This window comes from Dendrobates tinctorius, unplaced genomic scaffold, assembly GCF_039654945.1.
Source record: "Dendrobates tinctorius isolate UK_male_01 unplaced genomic scaffold, ASM3965494v1 ptg000254l, whole genome shotgun sequence".
NCBI classification, from domain to species: Eukaryota; Metazoa; Chordata; class Amphibia; order Anura; family Dendrobatidae; genus Dendrobates; species Dendrobates tinctorius.
In genome coordinates, this window is record NW_027361921.1 from 11,241,866 (window position 1) to 11,262,337 (window position 20,472).

Below are 20,472 nucleotides of genomic sequence, written 5' to 3' on the forward strand. Positions count from 1 at the left end.
TTTTCTCTTTGGAGTCACTCACCTTTAAAATGCCATTTTACCTGTGGGTTAACCCATATCTGCAGATAAATGGTGTTATGCCACTTGAAAACTTCCATTTAACATCTGGCAGTGTATTGCTGGACTCAAAAGTTCAGAAAGCACTCTCATTCTAGGAAAGATTTACAAGGTACACCATTACAATCATCAGGGCCTAGTGATCTTTTTTTTTTTTTTCTTGTTATAGACAGATATCTCGTATGCATATAGTGTGTGTGTGTATAGGCATATACACAGCAGGTAAAATAAGTATTGAACATGTCAACAATTTTCTAAAGGTGCTGTTGATATGAAATTCTCAACAGATGACTGTAACAATTCATAAGGCAATGAAATCAAACCATAGATGTTGATAAATTGTGTAATAATGAGATGACACAGGGAAAAAGTATTGAACACATTAAAAAGAGAAATTTAGCACCTTTCCATAATTAGAAAGCAATCCTTCCACTTAGTGAAAAATATCGACTGATTCAACTGATGGCCTATAAAAAGGTCTCTTTACCAACGTGCCGGGGCCCTGGCGAGACAGGGGGCCCACTCACGCTGTCTGGGATACCATACATAGCTCCCAACCCCATCCTCGCCCTCCCTGAGGGACCCACGCAGCCCCTCACAGCCAGCAATGGGTCATCGCTATGGCTGTTCTCTTGTGTGCGGCACAGGACCTGTGATGAGGTCACAGGAGGGGAGGAGTCAGGGGTCACATGATCAGGGGCCTCTGTGGCTGCAGGACTCTGCTGTGCTGGTTGTCATGGTGCTGGATGAGGTAAAGTTTGTGTGGGTTCAGGAGGGGTTTACAAGGTGGATGTAGCAGAGCCGTGTGTGTACGAGGTGTACCGGAGCGGAGCCGCGTGTGTGTACGAGGTTTATGGTGGGGAGCATTCATACCTCCCAACCGTCCTAGATCCAGCGAGACGGTCCCGATTTTGAGAGAGAGACTGCCCCAGCTGGGAGCTTATTTTTCCCGCGGGCACAGGAGTACACGGCGGAGCCCCAAGGAGCACTTTAAAATTTGCACGTGACGTTCTACCAGAAGTATTGCAAAAAAAAGGGGGAGACAAAAAAGCGCAATAGGGTCTTATCCACGTTACAAGAGACAGTATATCATGAAATATGCTCACCTGGTTAGGATGAGATAAGAGCGTGTAGGTAGCGGCTGCTGCAGATCCACAGGTCTTCAGCGACCTGGTGTGGTATTTCCTGATGAAGGGGGCATGAGACCCCTGAAACGCGTAGAATAAAACCACTGCAATCATACAGCACTCTCCTGGAATTTGTCTAAAGCGGCAGCGCGGAATATAGCTACAAACTCCCTTTGGTTCTACCAGAAGTGACATGCTGGAAGCTGACCAGAAATGAGGTAATTTCGGGAGGAGATTGTGACGGAACCATGGAGGCACTTCAGGGAATGCTTCAGATCCATCACCGTGTCCTCCTCTGACAGCGAGGACGGTGGGATTGGCCTTGGAATCGGGGATGCCTGCCACGTGTGCGGATCCGTGATATGTCCTGCACCAGGAGGCTCAGGTGGGCACTACAATGGGAGCCGAGCTGCTATGGTATCTTTATAGAATCTTTATTTCTGTGTTTCTTTCTTTCTCTTTTCTCTCTAATCTTTTTTTTTTCTCTATTCTTTCTCCTCTTTCTTTCTTTCTTTCTTTCTTTCTTTCTTTCTGTTTGTTTCTTTCTCTCTCTCTCTCTCTGTTCTTTCTTTCTTTCCCCTTTCTTTTTCTTTGTTCTTTCTCCATTCTTTCCCCTCTTTCTTTCTCTCTCTCTCTCTCTCTCTCCCTCTGTTCTTTTTTCCCCTCTTTCTTTCTGTTCTTTTTTTTTCTGTCCACTCTTTTTCTCACTGTTCTTTCTTTCCTCTCTTTCTTTCTCTCACTGTTCTTTCTTCCCTCTTTCTTTCATACGTACACTACTAATCATGAATGTGTTTTGCCACAGAGCGAGTGTCCGTGTGGATCACGTGTGTCCGTGTGATCCACATGGAGACTAGTCCGTTTTTGACTGGCCCACGGATGTCACGCGGCATAAATCGTGGTATGTGTTAAGGGGGGGGGGGGCACTGAGACTTTTTCACCCGGGGCCCTCAGAAACCTGGAGCCGGCCCTGCCAGCATGCCTCACAAACATCTCATGATGGGTAAAATCAGTGAGCTATCTCAAGACCTTCGCAACCTTATTGTTACAAAACATACTGATAACATTGGTTACAGAAATTTCTAAACTACTGAATGTTTCATTGAGCACTGTTGGGGTTATAATCCGGAAGTAGAAAGAACATAATTTCACTATAAACTGGCCACTACCAGGTGCTCCCCACAAGATTTCAGACACAGGAATGAACAGTGAAGTTTGGAGGTGGGACCATGATGGTGTGGGGCTGTTTTTCAACATGGCATTGTCATACTTCATATAATTGAAGGAGGGATAAATGGACAAATGCATAGAGACATTCTTGATAAAAATCTGCTGTCATCTACCAGGATGATGGTGAAACAAGGGTGGACACTTCAGCAAGACATTGATCCCAAACACACAGCCAAGGAGTCAACTGGTTTCAAAGAAAGAAAATAAAGCTGCTAGAATGTCCAAGTCAATCATCTGACCTGAAACCAATAGGAAATTTATGGAAGGACCTAAAGCTTTGAGTTCATAGAATGAGCCCACAGAATATTCAGAATTTGAAAAGTGTGTGGCAGAATCTGCAAAAATCACTCCTGAGCAATGCATGTGACTAGTTTCTCCATACATGAGGCGTCTTGAAGCTGTCAACAAACATGATTTTGTACAAAGTATTAAATACATTTTAGTAAGCGTGCTCAATACTTTCCCTGTCATTTCTCATTATTAAACATAACTTGGTTCACAGACATCTGTGGTTTGATTTCTTTGCCTGTAGGATTTGCTGGGTTGTCAGTGACAACTGATTTCATGTCAGTACCACCTTTAGGAATTTATTTACCTACTTAGAAAATTGGTGACGTGTTCAATACTTATTTCACCTGCTGTGAAACAATATAAACCTTTCATGTGGTAGCTGTGAGAAAATAAATATTAAATCATCATGATGATTGATAATCCATAATCATTCTACTTTTACTGTTCCTTTCAGAGATCTTGTTCATAGGCAAACAGCAAGTGCAGTTGTTCAGCACATGTCGTTAGGTGTTTATGGATTTGGTTGTGAGGATTCTTTGAACCATCTGTTAAATTACGTATGGCCGAATGTGTTTGAAACCTCTCCTCATGTAATCCAAGCTGTCATGGGAGCACTTGAAGGTCTTAGAGTTGCTATTGGACCGTGTCGAATGCTGCAGTATTGCTTGCAGGTAATGTCTCTCTATTGTTCTCTTTTTCTACAACCTAATGTTTAATATTTCCGATTCTATATTTGAGATTTTCTTATGCGAAGATAAAATCAAAGCTTGGAACTGAGGTACATATCTTTCAGACCACTTTTCTTTAAACTTTGTTACATGTCCATAAACAAATTTGAACTAATCTGTTTTTCTTATATAGAGTGCAATGGTCACTATTTATTTTAAGCCGCCATTAATAAATTAATTCCTGCTCTGCACATATTAGGTTTAACTACGTAATATTAGACAACTAAATCAAATACAATCAATCCACGGTGTGTTATACATATTATTTCAGTAGAGAGTGTGCATTATAGTATCAAGTTGGCAGCTGCTATTCCACAATCACAATTATATTGGCGCGTATCTTTCCACCGCCTATTACTGAATATATGTTTTGCATATTTGGAGCAGGGGTCTCAAACATGCGAGTCTGAAACTGCCTTCTGTGGCTCACAGGGCACTGTAAGTCCCGGAACCAGGGCCATAATAATAATAACAATAATAATAATCTTTATTTTTATATAGCGCTAACATATTCCGCAGCGCTTTACAGTTTGCACACATTTTCATCACTGTCCCCGATGGGGCTCACAATCTAAATTCCCTATCAGTATGTCTTTGGAGTGTGGGAAGAAACCGGAGTGCCCGGAGGAAACCCACGCAAACACGGGGAGAACATACAAACTCCTTGCAGATGTTGTCCTTGGTGGGATTCGAACCCAGGACCCACTGAGCCACCGTGCTGCCCAATGATTGTAGTCACAGAGCGACTGGTAAGGAATGGGGCTTGTCAACACCAGCACAGATATTAGCTGAATGTGCATCCTCGGACGCACATTCAGTTGAAATGTCAGACTCCCTGCACTGCAGTAGCTATTCAAGCCACTAACCTATCAGATGCCGGCAGCTGATGTAATGCACCGCCCACGACGGACATGCTGAATTCACAGAATTAGGGTTAAGGTTAGGGGTGTGTTGGGGTTGGGATTAGGGTTAGGCTTGTGGGTAGGGTTGGGATTAGGGTTAGGGGTGTGTTGGATTTAGGGTTGTGGTTAGGGTTAAGGGTGTGTTGTGGTTAGGGTTGAGTTAGAATTGATGGGTTTCCACTATTTAGGAAAATCAGGGGGTCTCCAAATGCGACATGGCGCCACCATTGATTCCAGCCAATTTTGCATTCAAAAAGTCAAACAGTGCTGCCTCCCTTTCGAGCCCCGACGTGTGCCCAAACAGTGGTTTACCCCAACATATGGGGTATCCGTGTACTCAGGAAAAATTGCACAGCAACTTTGGGGTCTAATTTCTCCTGTTACCCTTGGGAAAATTAAAAATTGGGGGCTAAAAAATTTTTGTGGAAATAAAATTTTTTCTTTTCACTGCTTTGCGTTATAAACTTCTGTGAAGCACTTGGGGATTCAAAGTGCTCACCACACATCTAGATGAGTTCCTTGTGGGGTCTAGTTTCCAAAATGGGGTCACTTGTGGGGCAGCTCCAATGTTTAGGCGCACAGGGGCACTCCATACACAACATGGTGTCCGCTAATGATTGGAGCTAATTGTCCATTCAAAAAGTCAAATGGCGCTCCTTCCCTTCTGAATCCTGCCGTGCGCCAAAACAATGGTTCCCCCCAGATATGGTGTTTCAGCGTACTCAGGACAAATTGGACAACAGCTTTTAGAGTTCACTTTCTCCTTTTACCCTTGGGAAAATTAAAAAAAATTGTTGCTAAAAGATAATTTTTGTGACTAAAAAGTTAAATGTTCATTTTTTCCTTCCATGTTGCTTCTGCTGCTGTGAAACACCTGAAGGGTTAATAAACTTCTTGAATATGGTTTTGATCAGCTTGAGGCATGCAGTTTTTAGAATGGTGTCACTTTTGGATATTTTCAGCCATGTAGACCCCTCATACTGACTTCAAATGTGAGGTGGGCCCTAAAAAAAAGTTTTGTAAATTTTGTTGTAAAAATGAGAAATTGCTGGTTAACTTTTAACTCTTATAACTTCCTAACAAAAAAAAAAATTGGTTTCCAAAATTGTGCTGATGTAAAGTAGACATGTGGAAAATGTTATTTATTAACTATTTTGTGTCACATAACACTCTGGTTTAACAGAATAAAAATGAAAAATTTGAGAATTGCGAAATTTTCTACAAATTTCCAATTTTTTTTTATTTTTTTTTCACAAACGCAAAAATTTACCTAAATTTACCACTAACATGAAGCCCAATATGTCATGAAAAAACAATCTCAGAATCGCTAGGATCCGTTGAACCGTTTCTGCGTTATTACCTCAAAGGGACAATTGCAATTTTTAATTGCAAATAATGGCCAGGTCATTAAGGTCAAAATAGGCTGGGTCATGAAGGGGTTAAGTGTTTTTTTTTTTTGTTTTTTTTTGTATTTTTATGTATATGTGAGGAGCGCCAGTGCTGGGGGAATAGGAGCTGGGGCTTATTACAAAATACAAATGTTTTTTAGTGGCAATATTTTTTTATGTAAAAACTAACGTAAACAATAAACGTACATGTTTTGATTTCAGTGCGTCTAGAATGACCCAGCATGTAAAACTTCCATAACCAACTCCTACCACGAACACCATTAAAAAAAAAAAAAATCAAGGGTGGGCAATTCATTTTTCCAAGGAGCCACATGACACTGGCTGAACCAATGGATTGAGATTATTTCTGCTTAATATTTAAAATTGCAAATTATGTAATAACTTAAAATTGAGCAATGCGGACATCCTCCTATATACTGTATAATCCCGCATACTGCCTTATAAATACCATATTAGCGCGCACACAGCCCCCTACATACAGTATGAGCCACTACGTAGCTCCTGTACTTAATGTAGGAGGGGGGCCCTCAATATACATACAAATATCCAGTTCACAAATAAAATCCTCACTTCGTTCTCGTTCACCTGACACGGTTCCTGTTCCGGTGCACTTCAGCTGGCTCAGTCATACACTGGTGGAAGAAGGAGCTGGTGGCTGTGTCCTACACCAGTGTATTCCTCGCTATCTGCATCCTATGGATAGCAGTTACCACGTGTGGTGACCAACGGACAGTGGGTAAGAGAAAGGTGCTTCACGTGGGCCATGGTTTCAGCCCTTCGGCTGTCCCCAGTCCGGACTGGAGCAGCAAGTGGGCCTGATGTAGACCGCAGTTTGCAGAGCTCTGGAAGCGCAAAATGTTGCCCAAGAAAAAAAAAGTGATCAAAGCTATATAGAAAAATAATGGTATCACTCAAAAGCCTTCTTGTACAGCAAATTATGCAACCTATCAAATTCTGACTTTTTTTTACGTGCAGGCTTTTTACCTAGTGGAGTTTGAGACCCCTGATTTAGAGAATGGCTGAAACTATTACTGGATCGGACTGCAAAGTTGTTTAAAGGAAACCTGTCAGGTCACCCATGACCCCCAACCCAACAACATTGAGCTGTGTAGGATTAAACTCCCTGCCTAAAGGGGGTTTTACACATAGCGATATCGCTAACAATATCGCTAAAGCATCACCGATTTGGTGACGCAGCAGCGATATCGCTATGTGTGATACTTACCTCCGACCGGCTCCCCCGCTGTCCATCGCTGATCGCGCAGCTCCATTTCTCGTCGGGCGCTTCCTGCTGGCGCCGACGATCGATGTGTGGACGCGGATGGAGGACGTCAGGATCGCCGCGTCTGAATGGTAAGTATCGTCCGCTGTATTGCTGCGGCATCGCTGTGAGATCTTCCTGTGTGGAAGCTCACTAGCGATCATTTAGCGATGCACCAGCGATCCTGACCGGGTCATATCGCTGGTGCATCGCTAAATGTAAAGGGGCCTTGGGGCGTGGCCTGGACCTCATGTAGGGAGGACGTGGAGTGAGAGAGCTCCTGCCCGGATCCGACAATAAATCCTGATTACCGGCACTGCTGACGAGTCCCACTGACCTGGAGGGCTGTAATATCTCCCTGGGCGTTTAGACAGCGGAGGATCCTTGGGCCATGTCGAACCGCAGCAGTAAAAAAGATAAGGAGACGCCGGGGCGCGCCTCTGCTACATCCAGGATGGCACCAGCAAACAACAAGTCGGCTGGTAGTGGAGCGATGGGAGCTGCTGGCAGGCTGGAACGATATGCAAGGGTGCCTCCTGCTGCTGCTCGATCGCCCAGTGCACAGACTGAGGCAGACGCTGGATGCAGCGTGGAGCTGGAGGATCATCTCTCCAGGGAGGGAACAGTGAGTAAACTGGGCCCCCCTTCAGCCCAACATGTGCAGACACAGGGGCCTGTGCTGGAGGAGGAAGGAGTGGGGGATGGGGAGCAGCCGGAGTCTGTGACTGCTGAGCCCACACTGGGAGAAATCCTCGCAGCAATTAACTCCTGCAATACCACACTGGCCACTCTAAGTAATCAAATGGAGATTGTCACCAAGGACATGGCCTGTATTAAACAGGAGCTGCGAGGGGTGACTGCCAGGGTGGGGGAACTGGAGGAGCGTGTTGGTGCGACGGAGGATAAATTGCCACCAATAACACGGGAGCTGGGAAAAGCCACGCAAAATATTACAATACTGCTGAACAAGGTGGATGATTTAGAGAACCGCTCCCGTAGAAGTAATCTGCGACTGGTGGGGGTTCCGGAGAGGACGGAGGGGACTGACTCACTTGGCTTTTTTGAAAAATGGCTAATGGACACCTTTGGTAAAGATGTTTTGTCCCCATTCTTTACTATTGAGAGAGCACACAGGGTCCCTACGCGTGCCCCCCCGCCGGGAGCACCCCCGCGTCCCATCTTGCTTAAGCTCCTACACTTTAAAGATAGAGATGCTATCCTGCGCAGATCCAGAGACATTAAGGAACTTGCTATTAATGGGAGGAAAGTCTCCATTTTCCCTGATTTTTCCCTGGAGGTGCAGCGTAAAAGGGCGCAATTTATTGAGATTAAAAAACGCCTACGTGACTTACAGGTGACATTCCATGATGTACCCTGCTAGACTGCGGATTGATGTGAATGGAGAAACGCACTTTTTTGATACGGCGGGAATGGCGCTGTCCTGGCTGGATATTAATGAGAGGTCCATGAGGAGGAAGAATACTTGAAGTTCTCCCTTTTTTTTCGCCACCAGGTGTTACTCCTTTTTGTCTAGGACGCTATGCTGGTATAATTACTACTGTTCATTCCATTTCGGATTCAGGGCGGGAGCTGACCGGATTGCTGTGGACACTCGTTACAGTGACAAGCTGTGGACCCTTCTCCCTGCATGGACTCTGGGCGAGTTTTCTAGCCCTGATTCTCTCTATTTGAGAGAAATGTGCAAGTTACACTTGTGTTTGGGGGTAGGGGCGCTGTGCACTGGTGTGCAGTGCTCCCTCTCCCTCCTTTGTTTTTTTCGTTTGTTGTTGTATTCCCTAATTGTTCTGTGGGATGTGATGTGCGTCAGCCGTGTCGCCCAATTCATTGTACTGAGGGATGGTGGAGATTGCCTCTCTCCCTCGGGAGTGGAGTATGTTCCGATTTCTCATTTTTTAGTCTGCTCTTATGGCGATATCACTTAATATTGTAGCGTGGAATGTTAGGGGGCTCGGGGATGCAAATAAGAGATGTGCTATATTTACTAATATGCAGAAATTTCTCCCGGCTATCCTGTGTATGTCTGAGACCCACATGGTGAAAGATAATATTCATTGGCTAAGAAAGGGATGGGTTTCACATGAATATCATTCCACGTACTCGACCCATGCGCGGGGTGTCAGTGTGCTGGTGCACAGGTCCATCCCCTTCTCATGTACTAAATCAGTGGTTGACCCTGGGGGCAGATTTGTATGTTTGCTTTGCACGTTATACGGTATACAATTTATTTTGGTTGCCATGTACATCCCCCCGCCCTATTCAGTCGAACCAGTAAAAAGAATCTTGTCTATTTTGGGTTCCTTTCCCCCTGCGCCGACTCTTCTAATAGGAGATTTTAATACATATTTGCATCCCTATTTGGATAAGTTGCATTCGGGAAACATATCAGAGGATGCAGCCTCAACCTCATTTGCTAGAACGTTAGTGGAGCTGGGTATGGTAGATCTTTGGCGTGTCCAAAACCCCACAGCCAGACAGTTTTCCTGCTACTCTAGCTCCCACCACGCTATGTCACGGATAGACCTGGCCATTGGGAATACACTCATGACCCCATATGTACGAGGGGTGGCCTACCTGCCTAGAAGTGTATCTGATCACTCGCTGCTACATGTCACACTTTCATGGGGACACCCCCTCACCCTATCTAGACCTATCTGGAAGCTTAATCCCTTCTGGATCCAGCTTATAGGGGGATCTTTGCATGATGCCATTCTAGAATATTTTCAACTTAATGAGTACTCTGCATCATCACACATAGTCTGGGATTCCATGAAAGCCTATGTCAGGGGCTTATATATTAGAGAAATATGCACACGGAAAAGCCAAAATAGACGCTACACCCAGAGTCTGATCCAGGAGGTGTCTGTTGCGGAGGCTGCGGTGATACTCAACCCGACAGAGGAAACTAAAAAAGCTTTGGAGAAGGCACAGGGGTCGCTCAGGGAAAACCTCATGTCGGCGGCAGCAAATAAACGTTATTTCCTCAAACAAAAATATTTTATAGAGGGGGAGGGAGTAGGACATTTATTGGCCACGGTCATTAGAGCACAGGACGGATCTTCATATATCAATAGGCTAAAAACGGACTCGGGTGGTCCTGTGACAGACAGTGCGGACATAGTGAGTGAGATAAGGAGGTATTATATGCGACTATACACATCAGATTGCAGTCTCACGGAGACTGAGATTGAGCAGTACCTGGATGCTCTCTCTCTCCCTGCATTGGCTGATAGCGATAGGGATTCATTGGATCGGGACATCCTGTTGGAGGAGTTGGAGGAGGCGCTTGGTCAGATGCAAAATGAAAAGGCTCCAGGAATGGATGGCCTGCCTGGCGAGTTTTACAAAACCTATGCACCCTTACTGCTACCTAAGCTACTTAAGGTATTTGAAGAGGCTGAAAGGCAGAGGGTCCTCCCGCCATCTATGAGGGAAGCTTTGATAGTTTTAATATTAAAGCCCGGAAAGGATCCAGAGGTTCCGGATTCATATCGCCCGATTTCCCTATTATCAACAGATGTTAAATTATTGGCCAAGGTACTCGCCAATAGGATGTCCCGAGTTATCTCATCTGTTATACAGAAGGATCAGACGGGATTTATCCCAGGCAGAGCCACATCTATGAACCTTAGGAAACTATACTTGGGGATTCAACATAGTTCTGGGGAGTTGGGGGGAAGAGCAATTTTGTCCTTAGACGCCGCTAAGGCGTTCGATAGTTTGGAGTGGGGTTTTTTGTGGGCGGTACTTCGGAAAATGGGCTTTGGACACAGATTTATAAATTGGGTGAGGCTGTTGTATGGCTCGCCGGTGGCGAAGGTTGGGGCTAATGGCAGGGTCTCTGAGTCTTTTCCTCTTGGGAGAGGTACTAGACAGGGGTGCCCGCTCTCGCCCTTGCTATTTGCTACTGCGGTGGAGCCATTGGCAGTTGCAATTCGGAAGTCCAGAGAAATAATGGGATTCAGATGTGGAACTGTGGAGTTGAGGATATCATTGTACGCGGATGATTTACTTCTATATTTAGATAAGGTACATTCCTCGATTTTGCCGGCAATGGAGGTCATTCGAGAATTTGGGCTGAGGTCTGGTCTTCGGATTAATTGGTCCAAATCAGCTTTAATGCCGATAGACCCTCTCCCGGCGGATTTCTCAGATTTGCAGATACCGGTCCCTGTAGTTCGGAGGTTTAGGTATCTGGGTATAATTGTTAGTCCTGCCCCGAAGGATTTTCGGGCTCTGAATCTGGAGCCCCTGTTGCAGCGATTTAGAGCAAAAGTACATACTTGGTGTCGCCTGCCGTTGTCGAATATTGGTAGATCTAACTTAATCAAAATGGTAATGATGCCACAATTATTATATTTGATACATAATTCTCCGGTGTGGATCTGTAGGGACTTTTTTGCAAAAATAAATACATTATTCCGGGAATTAATTTGGAAGAAAAAACAGGCTAGGATTCGCTTGGAGATACTGCAGCGAGGGAAGGAGGAGGGAGGATTGGCGGTGCCAAACCCATTCATATACTTTATAGCCTCCCAGATGCAACATCTTAAGGGTTGGGGTAGAGACGGGGCGTGTGACAATGGTGGTGATATTGTGAGGGAAGGATCGGTATGGAAATATCCAGGGTGCCGGTTGGAGGTGGGAAGACGGCAGATAAATGGGGCACGATACCCCACGTTGGCTATGATTTTCAAGGTGTGGGATAGGGGTAAGTCTCTTTTGAAGATAAATGGGCCTACGGAATTGTGGCCATTGTGGCGAAATCCGGATTTGCAAGAGATCAAAAAGCTGGTGGGGTTCGGAAGATGGGAAGATAAAGGGATTTATCTGGTGTCACAAATTTTGCAAAATAATACTCTTAAGAGTTTTGAACAATTGAGAACAGAATTTCACCTCCCGCACGTCTTCTTTTATCAGTACTTACAGCTAAGACATGCATTGGAAAAACATAGAAGGACAAATCCGGTGATAGTGACACATAATCAAACACTACATATGCTACTTACATCTGAGTCTTCTAGGGGACTTATCTCTGAATTATATAAAAGATTATTACCTGCCCATCTGGAGACATATCCACTGACTGCTGCTAAGAATAAGTGGGAACGGGACGTTGGCCCCCTGACGGAGGACCAGTGGTCCGATATTCTAGAACAGGTCCCTAAAATGGCGGTTTCTGAGTGCCAGCGGCTTTCGCAAATATATCTCATTCACAGGGTATATAAAACACCCAGCTTATTATTTAAAATGGGACTTAGGCCCAATACACAATGTGTTAGGTGTGGGCAGGATGATGCCCACTTGATGCATGTTATGTGGGAGTGCGGGCACATTGGGGATTTCTGGAGGCAGACCCTGGGACTCATAGCCCAAGTATACCATATCACAATACGACCGTCACCTCGTCTATGTTTGTTGAATTTGTGGGAGGAGGGGGTTGACCCGGACTCTGCAGTGGCCCTGGGAATGGCACGCATCCTGTATCAGGCAAGAAAGATACTTGCATATCATTGGTTGGATCCTATGCCACCAACATTGTCAGAGCTTAAAAATAAACTAAATAATGTCATCAGATTGGAAAGGGGGGCTTATTTAAAAAGAAATGCATTAAGAAAGTTTTACAAAATTTGGCAGCCATGGATGGAGTCACCGGGTCTCCCCTCGGGCGCACTGGTACGGGATGCGATGTTGTACCAGTTGCTGTTGTGCTTGCGATGAGGGGATGCTTGGGGGGTGAAAATAAAGTCTAGTGCCCTTTGTGGCGAAGTAGATTTTGAGTGGCGCGGTGGGAGGGAGCTGGGGTGGATTGGACCTGATATCCGTGGGGGGCGGGGGGGGGCGAAATATGATGCGGAGTGGCGCGGCTGGCGGGGATGGTTTTCCCGCTGAAATGAGGCACTGATGTATAATTTTGATTTTTGTTTATTTGTGGAGCCATGTTGTTTATAGGCTCAATTTTATGCAAATATCTGTGTTTTGAGATTTCTTCTTTTTATTTATTCTTACACAGGAAGAGTTTTACCCTTTAAATAATATTTGCTCTCAATGTAAATTTTACTTGCTATATAAGATGTCATATTCTTTCTGTATTGATTCCTGAATGTTTAATAAAAAAGATCTGATTCAAAAAAATGTAAAGGGGCCTTAACCATCCCTGTTTAAGATAATTCAGCTAAATAATTGCTTTAAAAAAACATTTATAATCTCCGCTTTTTGTATGCTAATGAGGGCTTTGACTAGTCAATGGGGAGTTAGTTCCCCAGACTAGTCTGGTCAGCCCTCTTTCCATGTTATCACATGGGTGTGATAACATAATTTGCTCAAGTGGCGCCATTGGCAGCTCATGCAAATCTGTGCAGGCGCACAGCTTATTTCGGCAACATCACTGCTTCTCTGAAGCCAGGTGTAAACTTCCCAACTTCCGAGGCGCACCCTATGCATGTGTGGAAGTTCAGAAGATTGCTTCAGGTCATGCACAGTGCACCACTGAAGCTGGAAATGGTACACCTGGTTCAGTGATGCTGCCGGAATGAGCGGCGTGCGTGCACAGATTTGCATGAGCTGGCGATAATGCTGCTCATGCAAATTATTATGCCCACAGGGAATTGATATGGAAAGAGGACTGACTCGTCTGGGAAACAAACACCCCATTGACTAATCAAAGCCTTCATTAGCATAGTAAACAGGGATATTATTAAATGCTTTTTAAGTATTTATTTAGTAGAATTATGTTATACAGGAATGGTTAGACAGGCTGTTTAATCATACATAGGTGAATGTTGCTGGGTTGGAGGGCATGGCGGGCCTGACAGGTTCCCTGTTAAAAACCATAGTAATATAGATCTACAAAAAAGACTTTCTTAGGACTTCTCCTGGATTCTCAGGGACAAACATCCTTCTTGCCCAAAGAACAGCAGATCCAACCGAGAGCAAAGATATAAACATCCTGCGGAGCAGAAAATCTCTGTCCATGAGATTTGCCATGTTGGTCCTCGGCTCTGACATATAGTATCCAGTCGGTAGCTTGGGCCCAGGCGCACACCAGAGACCTGCAGAGTTACAGTGGGTGCGGAAAGTATTCAGACTCCTTTACATTTTTCACTGTTTCATTGCAACCATTTGGTGAATTCAAAAAAGTTCATTTTTTTTTTTCATTAATATACACTCTGCACCCCATCTTGACTGAAAAAAAAAAACAAATGTAGAAATTTTTGCACATTTTTTAAAAAAAGTGAAATATCACATGGTAATAAGTATTCAGACCCTTTGCTCAGACACTCATATTTAAGTCACATGCTGTCCATTTCCTTGTGATCCTCCTTGAGATGGTTCTACTCCTTCATTGGAGTCCAGTTGTGTTTAAACTGATAGGACTTGCTTTGTAAAGGCACACACCTCTCTTTATAAGACCTCACAGCTCCCAGTGCATGTCAGACGAAATGAGAATCATGAGGTCAAAGGAACTGGCCAAGTAGCTCAGAGACAGAATTGTAGCAAGGCATAGATCTGGCCAAGGTTACAAAAGAATTTCTGCAGTACTCATGGTTCCTAAGAGCACATTGGCCTCCATAATCCTTAAATGGAAGAAATTTTAGACCACCAGAAGTCTTCCTAGACCTTGCTGTCCAGCCAAACTGAGCAATCATGGGAGAAAAGCCTTGGTGAGAGATGAAGAAGAGCCCCAAGATCACTGTGGTTGAGCTCCACAGATGCAGTAGGGAGATGGCAGAAAGTTCTGCAAAGTCAACTATCACTGCAGCCTCCACCCGTCGGGCCTTTATGGCAGAGTGGCCCAACGGAAGCCCCTTCTCTGTGCCAGACATATGAAAACCCACATAGTTTGCTAAAAAAAAAAACACATGATGGACTCCCAGACTGAGGTGAGATTCTCTGGTGTGATGAGACACCGTATGTGTGGAGAAATCCAGGCACTGCTCATCACCTGCCCAATACAATCCCAATAGTGAAACGTGGTGTCAGCATCCTGCTATGGGGGTGTTTTTCAGCTGCAGGGAAAGGACGGCTGGTTCCAATTGAAGTAAACATGAATGCGGCCAAGTACAGAGAGATCCTGGATGAAATCCTCTTCGAGTGCTCTGGACCTCAGACTTGGCCGAAGCTTCTCCTTCCAACAAGACAATGACCCTAAGCACACAGCTAAAATAACAAATAAGTGGCTTCAAAACAACTCTGTGACCATTTCTTACTGGCCCTGACCAAACCCAATTGAACATCTCTGGAGAGACCTGAAAATGGCTGTCCACCAAAGTTCACCATCCAACCTGTCGGAACTGGGGAGGATCTGCAAGGAAGAATGGCAGAGGATTGCCAAATCCAGGTGTGAAAAACTTGTTGCATCATTCCCAAGAAGTCTCATGGCTGTACTAGCTCAAAAGGGTGCTTCTACTCGATACTGAACAAAGGGGCTGAATATTTGACCATGTTATGTGACAAATTTAAAACTGTCTGAATACTGTGCTAGCAGAGTGGGACAGTTCCCCCGGATCACTGGACAAGAAGGTGTCAATACCGGCCCAAATACGGACATCATTGTCTTGGTGGAACAACCCAAGGAAACTGAACAACGGAGTGCCTTGGAACCAGAACCTGCTAGTCATCATAGAAGTAGATGCCAGCGAAAAGGGATGGGGTGCCGTAGTCTCCCATACATCCTTTCAGGGTCTCTAGTCAGCAGACAGTCTTCGAACTTCAGAGAGTTGAAGGCAGTGGAGGAGATGCTCAAGCCAGCAACATCAGTGGTCTGAGGTACCCACACAAGGGTCGATTTCGGACAATGTAACCACAATCACACACCTCCGTCACCAGGGAAGTTTGAAGTACAAAGACCTAAAAGGCATCTCATTAAGAATATTTCCTTGGGCTGAAAAGAATCTCTTCTCTGTCAGCCCATCATATAGAGGGAACAGACTACAAGCAGGCCAACATCCTGAGCAGAAGAGATATCTACCCGGGAGAGTGGAGTCTGAATCCAGAGATATTCCAGATGTTGACCAAGAGATGGGGTTATCCAGAGGTTATCCAGAGGTCGATCTATTTGCAGGACACCAGAATGCAAAAGTGACCCACTATTTCTCACTCAACCCAGACGACACAGGTCTTGGTATAGACATCTTAGCTCACCAGTGGCAATTCAATCTGGCTTGCGCCCTTTCCCCCAGTCCGGGTCTTACCAAGGACTCTGCAGAAAAATAATATGCGAACAGACCAGAGTAATTCTAGTGGTACCCCTCTGACTGAAGAGAAGCTGGTACAGCACCCATAACCAGCCTGTGTGTAGAAGGTCCTCTATTCCTTCTACCAATAGAGGATCTCTTAGACTGGCCCCTGGTGTATCACCTAGTCATAGAGAACTTGCATCTAGCAGCTTGGCTTCTGAGTTCTCGATTCTGAGGGCCTAGGGTCTCTCTGAGAGTTATCAACACTCTACTAAAAAGTAGAAAGCCGGTGACAAACGCCATATACCAAAAAACCTGGAAGATGTTTGTGTCATAGTGTGCATTTGACCGGCAGGATCCCCGACAGGCCAATATCGTCCAGATCCTAGATTTTCTGCAGGAAGGCTTGGTAAAAGGACTCACCCAGTACTCTTAAAGTACAGGTGGCGGCGTTGAGCTCATACTATGACCAGGCCCTTGCTGAACATTGTTGGGTGAGATTGTTCTTGACAGCAGCCACACGACTTCGTCCTAGACCGGTCAGTCTGGTCCCCGCTTGGAACCTCAATATCATCCTTAAAGGATTAACACTTCCATCATTTGAGCTCCTACCGTCGGTAATGTTGGACAAGCTGTCCTGGAAAATGTCATTCCTGGTGGCAATCACAACAGCCAGGCGAGTAGGGGAGTTACAGGCTCTTTCAATAGGTGAGCCCAGACTGGCTGGTGTTTCAAATTGATCCTTCATTTCTGCCAAAAGTGGTGACAGACTTTCATAGAAATCAGGACATATCTTCCTTCTGCCAGAACACAAAGAACAGAAGAGTTCCTTTCTCTTGATGTAAGGAGAGTGGTCCTACATTATCTCCACAATAACCAACCAGTCCAGTAAAAATAAGAGCCTATTTATTCAACTCTATGGCCAGAATAGGTGAAAGAAAGCATTCAAGACTACAGTGGCAAATTGGATAAAGAGAGCAATCACTGAGGCTTATCAGGTTCAAAATCTCACACTTCCACAGAAGATCACGGCTCATTCCACCAGAGCAGTAGCATTTTCCTGGGCGGAAAAAGCCAGTGCCTCCATCGAACAGATATGCAGAGCCGCTACATGGTCATCTGTCGACACCTTTGTCAGACGTTATAGGCTTGATTTAACATCCGTCAAAGATCTATTGTTTGGGAGAAAGATTCTCCAGGTGGTTGTACCTCCCTAGAAATTAGTCTTTGGTATTTTTCCTTTGTGCTATCGTGGGGGGTTATTAGAGAAAATAGAATTAGACTTAATTGGTAATTCAGTTCCTAATAACATACCACAACAGCACGGGTAATTCCCCCCTCCCCTTTTACTCAATTATTGGATCTGGTAGTAATAAATAAGGTTAAAGCATTCATACTGTTGTGGTCCTTTATATTAACACTGGGGAAAGGAGGTGGGAGGAGCTATTTGACCGCTTTCATATTTCCTGTCCCTATTAGGATGAGATGACATCCTCAAGTGTGCTGTTGTGGTAGGTTATTAGAAATCGAATTACCAGTGAGTAATTCTATTTTTCTTAGGCTGCAACAGCTAATTTCCATATATGGGCCGGACACTGATTTGCCTGTTAATCTGCCTCCGGAGCTTACTTTATATGAAAGGGGAGGCATTACCAGTGTGTGTAATGGCCGTTCTATGATCCCACTGCAGAGCTGTGTGATTATAAGGCTTCATTCAGATGTCCATGTTGCACGTACTTGTTGTATCTATATTTTTCACGGATACCGCACGTAGCCATTATAATTTATGGTGCTGCTCACATGTCTGTGTTTCACATAATGGTGACGTCAAGTCTATGGGTCCGTGAAAAACACATAGAGCAGAGGGGTGTCATCCATGTGCTGTTCCATGGTTAACATTGCAAAGTGTAGGAGAAGCTTTGTAATTTATTTATCCATGCGTGAAAAACACTGATGACACACGTTTATGGTAAGAATGGACACAGATGGTAAAAAATGGACACACTGATGGCACTGGAACCATTTTTTTCCACATACATGTTTAAACACGGACTTGTGAGTGAGGCCTAAATGACACGTGCAGGAACTGCAGGTTCCTCTCAGCTTCCATCTCAGAAGTAGCTAGAGTTACAATATTTTTGCTATACAGCAGTGTTGAGAGCTGCAGCTGCTAAGTTTTTAGTTCAATTAAACTGTCCTGTGTTACACGTCTCACACTGGTAACTCCTTTAATTTAAAATAATCTCTCGAGGCAGATTCTCATGCAGATCAGTGTCCAGCCCATAGTTCTGAACAGCTCATTGACATCGGACATTGAATCTCTGATATCAAGGTATCATTCAGCTTCCTTAAACACACATGGTCATATAGACGCTTAAGTGGTTCGAAACTGACAAATTCCCTTAAGAGTTATTGCCACAAAAACCCAAAGATATTACCTATTAAGATATCTGAGGTCTCCTCTACTGGTTCCCCTGAGATCGGTGGCTTTATAACCCCAAGACTTAAGGGCCTGTCACACTAAGCGATATCGCTTGTAATGTCACTGGTTTTTGTGACGTAGCAGCAATATTGCTAGCAATATTGCTATGTGTGATACTTACCTCCGACCGGCTCCCCGCTGGTTATCGCTGATCGCGCAAGAACATCCTGGGCGTTTTTCGTTGGACGCTACCTGTGGCGCCGACGAGCGACGCGGGAGGGAGGACGTCAGGATCGCCTCGTCTGACAGGTACGTAGCGACCCCTGCTATGTCGCTGGTGACATCTGCCTGTGTGGCAGCTCACTAGCGACCACTTAGCGATGCACCAGCCATCCTGACCGGGTCATATCGCTGGTGCATCACTAAATATGACAGCACCTTGAAATATAGGATTTTCTCTTGTTTTTTTTTCCTTACAATACAGTGTTTTGTTTTTCTTTTTGTTTTTTTGGGGGGGTGGCAATGGGTCAGCATTGTTGTTTCTAATGGTGCACATTTTTATATTTTTTTTCCCAATGAGATGGCATGAAAAACCCCTATGCCCAAGCAATGTTTTATAATAGAAACTGGTGAAAATGCCTGGTCACCAGTATGGTTTTCTCAGTTGCAGCACAAAAAAACTAGTCTGGATGGCACAGATATTTGGAAATTTTGCCTAAAGACTGATTTTAAGTCTTGGGGGGGAAAAAATTGAGCTAATTTTTAAAGGGAACCTGACATCACTTGTTGGGCCTACCAGGTAAAAATACCATTTGAGTGTCAGCTATGCATTCCAAAACTAGTTCTGAAACCCCCTGACTCCCTATATATCGCCCATTAAAACCTTTTTTTATTTGCCCCGCGCTGTAAATTTGTCCGGTCTGATGGGTGTTGCCTCTGTTCCGTCACTCCACCCCTCCTCCGCTTGATATTTTTACCTGGTAGGCCCAAAAAGTAGTGACAGGTTCCCTTTAACTTGTGATATGTTACACTATTTTATGATGTGCAATCTTGTCTACTATGCAAGCATTACACTTTGGCTTAATCTAACTTTGTGCATTTGTGACAATATTCTTGTTTTGTTGTGCAAGTTAATTATGTTCTAATTTAGTTTTTGTGTTTTGTTTTTTTACAGGGCCTTTTCCATCCAGCTAGAAAAGTAAGAGATGTCTATTGGAAAATCTACAATTCAATATATATTGGATCACAAGATGCTCTCATTGCACATTATCCTCGTATCTACAATGATGAAAAGAACACTTACATTCGCTATGAGCTTGATTACATGTTGTAAAAACTGCTGCATTTCCTTATGTCTTTTTAAAATTATTGCTTAGTAGTATTCAGTTGCCTACAAAAGCTTTATATAGCATGTATTTTAGATGACCCTGTTTTCATGTTTAAAAAAAAAAAACAGATGTGGCCAAGAAGCTGTGATGTCATGAAATATCTGACTGCATTTTTGATCTTTTTTTTTTGTTGTTGTTGACGTTCCTAGTGCTAAAATGGGATGTGTATTTAGGCAAATAAACATTTTGTGTAAAAAGTCCTAATTTGATTTGTCCATTTCTTTTGTCGAAGGAAAATAACCTCATCCTTTCTGTAAAGTTTCTAAGAAATTTTTATCAGGAAAATGTTACTCATCTCATACAGTCATATGTAAAAGTTTGGGCACCCCTATTAATGTTAACCTTTTTTCTTTATAACAATTTTGGTTTTTGCAACAGCTATTTCCGTTTCATATATCTAATAACTGATGGACTCAGTTATGTTTCTGGATTCAAATGAGGTTTATTGTACTAACAGAAAATG

General features: G+C 44.1%; 1 protein-coding gene across 3 annotated transcripts in view; it reads left to right on the top strand.

Annotated features, from left to right (window-relative positions):
• The window catches only part of SF3B1 (splicing factor 3b subunit 1), a 255,916-nt gene extending 235,707 nt beyond the window's left edge, over positions 1 to 20,209 (top strand). For all 3 annotated transcript variants that reach the window (XM_073558156.1, XM_073558157.1, XM_073558158.1), the window contains 2 exons: positions 3,157 to 3,373; positions 19,796 to 20,209. In XM_073558156.1, the coding sequence (XP_073414257.1) occupies positions 3,157 to 3,373; positions 19,796 to 19,954 (376 nt within the window). In that variant the 3' untranslated portion in view covers positions 19,955 to 20,209. The remainder of the gene's footprint in view (positions 1 to 3,156; positions 3,374 to 19,795) is intronic.
• The last annotated feature ends 263 nt before the right edge of the window (positions 20,210 to 20,472 follow it).